The sequence below is a fragment of the Lathamus discolor genome, chromosome Z, assembly GCF_037157495.1.
Source record: "Lathamus discolor isolate bLatDis1 chromosome Z, bLatDis1.hap1, whole genome shotgun sequence".
In the NCBI taxonomy this organism is placed as follows: domain Eukaryota; kingdom Metazoa; phylum Chordata; class Aves; order Psittaciformes; family Psittacidae; genus Lathamus; species Lathamus discolor.
In genome coordinates this window covers 37,036,106-37,044,764 of record NC_088909.1, presented here as the reverse complement: position 1 = coordinate 37,044,764, position 8,659 = coordinate 37,036,106, and the positions used below count along the sequence as shown (strand labels likewise).

The following is an 8,659-nucleotide window of genomic DNA, read 5'->3' as shown; positions in this document are numbered from 1 at the left end:
TTGCCAGTGATCTTGGTTTTATTTAGGAGCACATAAAAAAAAAAGTTATGCCACAGCTTTGGTTGACTGGAATGATACGCATACTTAAATTTTTACAGTATTTTCTTAAAAACGGTAAACAAGTGTACATTCAGTTGTGTGCAAGACCAACACTGTCAATAACACAATTGCGTTACAGAAAATGAAATGTTTTAAGTATATAGCTGTGAAACCCTTCATATTTTTGGTATTTAATCAGCATTCTTAGAATTAGTCTGCTGAACCCATTTCACATGTGGTAAACACTGAAAAAACAGGCCCTGTGGCAAAGTAAGTGTAATTAAGAATTGCACTGGCTCTGGAAATGAGGAAGAGCCTTATTTAAAAATATTACTCAGAAGCTACAACTTCTGCAACTTAGATGTGAAAGGAATTATGTAACTTGTAGTTTATTACATCCATTACTAATAACCAGCCACTTGAACTTACAAAAGTGGACAATATTTTCATACATTTGGGATAATTATAATAATTCAGTATTTTTTCATGCCACAGATAACAACAAGATCTGCTGAGACTGGATGATTACATAACCCAATAACTCAAAGTTCCACTGACTTACTAATGCATCTCACAGCTCTTATAAAATCTTTATAATTTTTTTTTTTTTTTTTTAATGGGAGCTGTTGTTAACCACCTAGATTGCAAGGACAGAAGTATGAAAATCCCCAGGCCATGAGGAATCCTGAGTATTTTGCAACAGTAAGTACTGAGGTCTGTTACACCATAGTCTCTCTACTCTGAAGGGATGATAACAGAGCATAGATAGAAGATTTACTATTTTTCATTATAAACTTAACTACAAGACCAGCTGTAACCATTTCTCTTTTTACAAAACCTGCTTTTTAATATCACTGTTTTGTAGAAACGTATGGCAAAGCAAATAAAACTGTCTTTTTAGTAAACAACAGAAGGACATGATAAAAACATATAAAAGACAGTTTTATCTGCTGGATGATATACAGGTACCCGTATACAAGCATGTATACTAAACAATAAAAGAAAAAGAATATTTGAATGTTACAGCTCGGATGTAAACACAGAATAAAAATGAGAGTGGAAAGTGACAACACATTAACTCACTGCATCATGCCTAATTATTGCAGCATATATGATATAAAATAAGTAAAATGCAGAAAACATCTGCTTGACTTCAAAACCAGGCAAAACAGATCTCTTTGGAAACATAGTTAAATTAAAAAAAAAGCTTCTAGCAAAGATGTGTGTTTCATTTCAGTCCACAAAAGAAACTCAACAGGGAGATTATAAACTCCTGAAAATAGAAGTTTATAATGACAACAGGCAATGCCTTTATTACAGTGACATCAACAGAGCCACTCTAACACAGATCACTGCATTGGTTTTGTACAGGTTTACAGTAAATATTTGAAGACACTGAGAATATTCATGTGCAGCATTTCCATTAAAGGTGTGAAGTTCAAACTGATAAATAAATATTCCTGAAATGTTTTGAAAAATGAGAAAAGACATTTGACCTAAATATGTAGTGTGCACACTAGTTAACCATGTATAGCTTCTTAGGCACACTTTGAACTGCAGACATGACTGGTTTTTGAAAGCTCAGTAATTTAGTTGAACTCACACAAAATTGTTTAAAAAGATGGTTCCAGTTTTGTCTTATCAACATCATTTCTTCTCAAAAAGAGTTTCACCACTAAGTTCCAGATCTAGCGAGGTCTCTTCAAGAGTCAGCTTAACCTTAGGTACATGAGCAGAAGATCCAGAGGAAGCTGTACAGATAAAGAAGAAAAGTGTTAGGTTTTACACTTAAGAATATTTATGCTGAAAAGCACCAAACCCAAGAAAACTGTAAGTTACCTAACACAGAAACATACACAAAGCCACACTGTATCTAATGAAACCAGACATGCAACTGGATTTTGTTCAAGGCCCACTGAACAGCACAAGCTTTCAAAAGCAGACAGTGTAGCTTGCCACTAGTATATTCATACTGAATATATACAAGTGATTTAATACATCATTATGTTATTGGCAGCTTTAGTCAGAACCTGCTTACAGACCTCTATGGTAAATGCTCAGAAAACATCTTGGAAATTCTGAAATTTAAACAAATAAATTTCCTGTTCTTGATCCACTTGGACACAGCTGGAAATTCTGTTGTACTTCAAAACAAAACAAAAAGCCATCCATTTTCAGGCCACAGAAATTCTCCCAGACACCTCAGAGGATAAAAGAAAGTAACTATTAACAAAGTTTTACTACTACAACTAATTGTGCAACACTGTTGAGTTCTCTGTGACCCATAAAGTGATCCCATTCACATAGACAGGGAATTTTAAGAAATACCTGCCCTAAGAAATTACGTAATATATATATATATATATAAAAGAAAGAATCCTACTGCTGGAAATAATGTAATCAAGTTAGCCACTGTGCCTCTGACAGAAGTTACTTACATAAGGTCGGTTTCTCTACTGCTTGCCTTTCAGGCAAAGTTTCAAGTGGTGTTGGTTGAATTTTTGCAGGGGTGTACGTGTTTAAAGGAATTTTTCTTCCTGAAACTGGAATCATGTAAGTTGGAGAAGCTGAAAAGCGGAAAAAAAAGATACACATCATTAATAATAAAAATATTCTCACCTGAGCAAAATGTTGAAGATAGCAGCCACAGAACTGTGTTGTCTGTCCACCAGTACAGATGCTGTATTTACACACCCTGCAGCTCAGCCACCAGTTTTTGACTCTAGGGTCAGAACTTCACAGCATGAAAGACAAATCTACGTATCTCCATTTTACCTCATAAAGTGACACAAGAAATTCATGCTGCTAAGGCAGCTAAGCTGAATTTCAGTACAGCTGGCAAAATCACTAGTGCTACTTCTCATATGTTGAGGGCTGCACAGGAATAAGCATTTGGACTAAACTGGCATTCAAGTCCAAAATGCCTTTGAAAAGTGTATACAATACATTATTCTCCACCAACTTCCAAATGTTATAGGAAAGAAGAAGGAGCGCAAAGCACTTATGGCCTCAATTCTATCAGGTCTAATTTCCAACCACTCTTTTGTAGAAAGGTGACAACCAAACCACCACAGAGGAATGAAGTATTTTTTTGTCTTGTGTTCTCAACTGCTTTGAAGAGACACAAGCTTCCTAATAAGTGTAACAAAGCATTTTAAATTTAAACTTCAAAATACCTGTAGGCCTCCTTGGTTTCTTTAACATCAGTTTTCTTAAATTGCTTACCCTCCTTCTCAGATATAGGAGGCCTGATTAAAATCTAAACTGTATAAAACTAAAGTAACAGAAAAAACAAAAACCCTTACATCTAGACAGATAACCTTTTTATCAATACTATCAAGTACAAATTTTCTTATCAAAAACCACAGTGGAAAGTCATCTTCCCAGACATGCACATGGGTAGAACTCAGTTTGCCTTTAATTTCAGTATCACTTAAACATTAACCATACAGCACAAACTACTAAGAAACTAAGTGACTGCAAGGTGAACATCACAAGGTGAACCCCCAACTAATATTCCAAGAAACAGGAAATAACGGTTTTAAGATGTAAGAGGCTTGTAAAAGGCAACACTACTCTGCTGAGGTTAGTGACAGTACAATTGTACAGTATAAAGCAGAAAATACTGTATTCTCACTAAGAATTCCCTGCAATTCAACTAACAGGGTGGACAGTACAGAGAAATTCTTAATGTGAGGAAATAAACCAATTATGATTTCATTAAACCAGTCAGCAGAGACATTAATTAATTATAACACTACCTGGGCCACAGAAATTAAAATTATGGTTTATGCATATATTTTTTAAAGCAGTATTCTTAGTTTACTTGTTAGCTGTAAGATACTGGAAAGATTAACTAAGCAATATTTAACAGTTTTAAATGAACATAATTACAAACTAAAAATCAGTACCTGTCTCCTGTAGATTTTCCCTTGATGGAGCAGCAACGGAGGCAAGAAATTCATCCACCTGCTTCAGAGACAAGGAGTTGTGCAGAGTTTCCAAAGGGCAAATAGAAGGCACCATGGAATACAATTCAAAGCCTGAAGGAAATATAATAAAAAACACGGATTTCCAAACATAAGACACAATTTAAGCTACTGCACAGGCAAGTATCAATGTACAATAAAAAGTACTTATTTTAAATCAGCACATGCAGACACAGTACTCTTGAAATCATGGACACTAAATTATAGGAGTTGGAACAAGATGTGCCAATTTCTACCACATACTAAAATAAAGCTACCATGTAACATAAAGTGGGATACAAATCTCATGTACACATGAAGTGTCTTCAAACATTACAACTATGCTCCTCTCCCAAATCAGTTCACAAAAGATAACTTTCCTCTAAGATGGACTTAGTAAATAACTAAGAAAAGAATAGGCAGGAGATGGTAGTAATTCTTCCACTCATTCTCATATCTGGCACAGCACTAAATAGGTAACTCATTCATGCAAGTAAAATAGGATGGCTGTATTGTCAACTGTTAGCAGACAAGAGCTAAAAACGCTAAATTTCAAAAAAATGAATTTGTAGAATTCACGTTCTATCATCTTCAGTATTCTGTGAAAACAAACTGTTGCCTTCAATATCAAAGGAAAACCACTGTTAGCACTTTTGTACCTTGATGTTACATGTTTTAACTTTGTAAGACAGATTTACACCTACCTTTATGCATTTAAAAACAGTACTTAAAGGACTAGAAGTTTCATATATTAGAACAGGTAAGTATAGCAACCCAAAATCTAAAAACTTATTGGACTTCACTCTTCTGAGTTAGTACTGATCATACACCAACCATGCATATCCATATTACTAACATACTAAAAAAGCATTTAAACATTTCAGCAAAAAAAAATGAAGTTCTTTAAAGTGATACAAGTTTGATAACTCAATAAATAACTCTTCATCCAATTGCATTTCAGAAAGGAAAATATGCCCATTAGTGTTTTCAACATACAGCTGTAACATTACAAATTTGAAATTCAGCATTGTAAATTTACAGTTGCCACATTTAAGATATTTAAATGCAGAAACAGTTGTGAATGAAATAATGTTTAGAATATCAGTTCAAGGCACATTTATTAGAGATAGCATATAACTGTGAACTGTTCCCTCCCTAAAATTATAAACATCAATATTCTTGTGATAACCAGTATTCCCCATTCACTTCCCATTTATGCTTTGCATAAAGGAATAACTCAACAAAATTTCACCCCCAAATGTCTGTATTTATATTTGGACCCACACTGGCCATACTCAAATGTGAGGGACAGTTAAATATAAAATCAACTGAAGTGTAGTTATGAGAGGTTCACTTGTATTACAAATAAAAAGTTGCATTTCATGGAAGCTTATTTTCATGTACGAAAGAAACACCACCACATACTTAATTTCTGTTTTTCTATAAAGGCAGTAGCTAAGCTTCAGTGTAAGCACTAAGATGTTTGGCATACATATTAATATCCTAAATAAGTAAGCATGCATGCAAAACGCAAACCCTTTCTTTGCATTACAGTAAAGAGAAATCTTGTATTTTACCCTTACAGAGAAGTCCCTATCATTTGAAAGAGAATTTATGTCTTCAATTTTGCAAAGAACATAGTGGGATAATGTCAGATTAGCTTTTTAATAACTATTATAGTGCAGCATTACAGAAAACCAGAAATTTCAAAATGCACCCATGCCCTTTAAGGAAAAAAAAGGCTGGGTGTGTGTGTGAAGAATGTTCTTCTTTCAGGAATTTCCCCTCCATGGATCTTCATTCAGTTTTGTCAATTCTGCTATCAGGCAGCAGCAGCAACAACATACCAGCACGTTGTTGTATCTTTACATCTAAACAATATGACTTAAAAGATACCCTGGAAATCTGTGATGTTTTATTTGAATATTTTAAGATAAATATTTTATGATCATATATGAGAAATAAATTTGAATTTCAATGATGTAGCCACCTGACAGTATCCCTTTAAAAAAGAAATTTCCTGTAAACTAACAGCCTTTGAGCTTTGGCTGTGTTTATTCTTAAAGCACTGTTCCCGTCAAAAGGCAAGACAATGAAAGGGTTAACGCAGCATCTCAAAAAGCCACCCTGCTGTCTTACATTTAAAAGCTATAGAGACATACCACTGGAGCCTAGAAATTCCACAGAGGAAATGGACCAGCACCTAAAGAGGTGTGGGTGTTCTGCACAGAGGCCCAGAAAATAAGGTAAAGCACTGTCAGAAGATACTTGTTTCATCATGTTCCTTGAACTAAAGATGAGGGAAGTATTCTGAAATGAGTTAAGAGGGTGTGATAATAACATAGAAATAAGAAAAAACGGAGTGAAAGGGACAAGGAGAATAAAAATGATAGTCCAGAGGACAGACAAAACAACATGAATATGTTCTTATGTTAATAAGGAACTCTTTGAAACCTGCAATATAATTAGGTTTCATGGGAGCTCACACAGCATGCATTAATCTTGTAAAAGATGTGTGGTAGAACTACTGTATTACACTTATCAGAATAATCAATGCATTCATTAAAAGCAATTTAGATCCTTTTTTTAAAGAATGCAGTCACAAACAGTGCTTAATGGAACAGAAAGTAATCCTTACTAGACATGGATACTCAAATGCAGTTCTTACTTTCTGACTTCGGATGTTTCCAAAATACTATTGAACTCGAATGGTTTGAGTCTAAAGATAAAAAATGGATTCCCATCTTTCTTATTAGAAATAGGATACTAGAACTGGCTTTTTAGATCAAACATAGTCTAAACTGTATTAATTCAGCCTTACCATAGCAGTTTCCCTTCAAGAAACACTGCAGTGCAAAAACTCACTGTAGATTCCAAATGAACTTAAAAGGACTACACTGCCTCTCTGTAAAGCCAAACAAAGTGTTTTTTGTTGTTTCTTTTTTTTTATTTTGCTTCTAAGTGAATGTATTTTTAATCTAACATGAAAATACTGATGATTTCCACCGCAGTTTCAGTAATACTACTAACACTGTAGTCAGCTTGCAGTCATGCACATATTAAAACTGCCATTAAGAAATCTGGAAAAGCTACATTAAGATCTGGTGGATGCTGAAGACAGAGTCTAGTTTTCATGAATGGGCCTATTTAACCACATAGAAAGATAGGCAGAAATATTTTGCTGCGGAAGAGAAGGACATACCTCTGTCCTACATGTTAAATCAGACTTCTATTTGTAACTATGGTAGACTGAAGAGAAGTTGACTCTCACTCTTGAAGCACAAGAGGTCAATGTAAACAAGAGGCAGCTCTCTTGGTGTGATTTTTAGTGCAATATTTAAGTAATTTGTACATCTGATGAGCAGAGAAGTATGACAATGTAAATTTTTGACTGATGATAAATACAGCAGTTTAGCAGGAATGGAACCAAAGCTTCTGCTTCAGCTTTTTAATTTAGCATCAATTCAAGAAGATAGTAATAAAACTCCAGTTGTCAATTCAGTGATTTACTTTAGAATCAGGAGACTCAGAGAAACAGCTCAGTGGGAGAAAGACAAAGAAGAAGCAATAGCTATCAAGAAGTGTATGCCCAATAAAGATCAAGTTTAATCCTGTTTTTATCTTGTACCATACAGTCTGATCACACAAGAAACTGGGGAGAATAATTACAGAGATCATGATTAACAGCAGCTCTTCAGTTTTTTCAATTATTTTTTTAAGGAATGATTTTTGATGTTGTATTTATACTAATGAATGGTAAAGAAGGGATTTAGGGTAGCTAATGATTACAAATATATTTGGAGTTGTGCTGGAAGTTAGGAACAACAGACGGCTGGATGATACTGTACACCCCATATTTGAAATAAAAATAAAAGGGATGAAGCAAGGAACCTTTTGATTTTTTTTTTTTTTTTTTTGAAAATAAAAGCAAAACGTACCATTGGTTGGGTGTCGAGCAAATGAGATAGAAAACCTTTTAACAGCAGAACCGCGTGTGGTGTCTGAGAAAGAGAAAAACAGGTACCTGAAATTTATAACAGCTACCAAAAGAGGAAGATTTCAAAAAAGGAAAGGAAGAAGAAAAAAAGATGAGAAGGTATTAGAACTGAGTGGCATGCAGAAAGGACCAAGGAAAAGGGCTAAAATCTAAAAAGATGTTAAAAAGAAGAAAATTTGGATTGTTGGTAACTACAAGATGTGTAATGAAGTGTATGAAAACAAGCAAAATGAGCTGGTGATTCTGGCATACAAGGTTATATCAGGTTAAAGTCGAACACTGAGTAGTGAATTGGGAGGAAAACAGCATGAATACTGGAATACTGTTTCACCTCAGAGTTTTAAAGGTCTGCTTTGGCATCTTTACGTTCTGAAATCTAATGAGAGAGTTTCTTTTCTACCCCAGCTTATCCAAAACTGAAAATCTCCTGCTTCTCTGCAATCCAAACCCAACCAAAAAAAAAAAAAAAAAAGATCAGGAATCCTAAAATTTTCACCATCAGTATTTAACTTATTTATAATTTCTTTCATTCCTTGTATATGCTCCAAGTAATTTCATTTCAAGATCAATAAGTAATCATAGAAACTGAAGCTTAAAATGAGAAAAGAATTTAAACCCCAAAATTTTAGTTTACTAAACGAAAAAATGCACTTGC

The 8,659-nt window shown here is 34.3% G+C and overlaps 1 protein-coding gene across 1 annotated transcript in view; it reads right to left on the bottom strand.

Moving 5' to 3' along the window:
* The window catches only part of PPIP5K2 (diphosphoinositol pentakisphosphate kinase 2), a 47,131-nt gene continuing 38,472 nt past the window's right edge, over window positions 1-8,659 (bottom strand). Inside the window, exons 28-32 of the mRNA XM_065663433.1 lie at window positions 7,946-8,008; window positions 6,170-6,229; window positions 3,951-4,082; window positions 2,478-2,606; window positions 1-1,790 (exon numbers count right to left, since the gene is read on the bottom strand). Coding sequence (XP_065519505.1) covers window positions 1,687-1,790; window positions 2,478-2,606; window positions 3,951-4,082; window positions 6,170-6,229; window positions 7,946-8,008 — 488 coding nt within the window. The 3' untranslated portion in view covers window positions 1-1,686. The remainder of the gene's footprint in view (window positions 1,791-2,477; window positions 2,607-3,950; window positions 4,083-6,169; window positions 6,230-7,945; window positions 8,009-8,659) is intronic.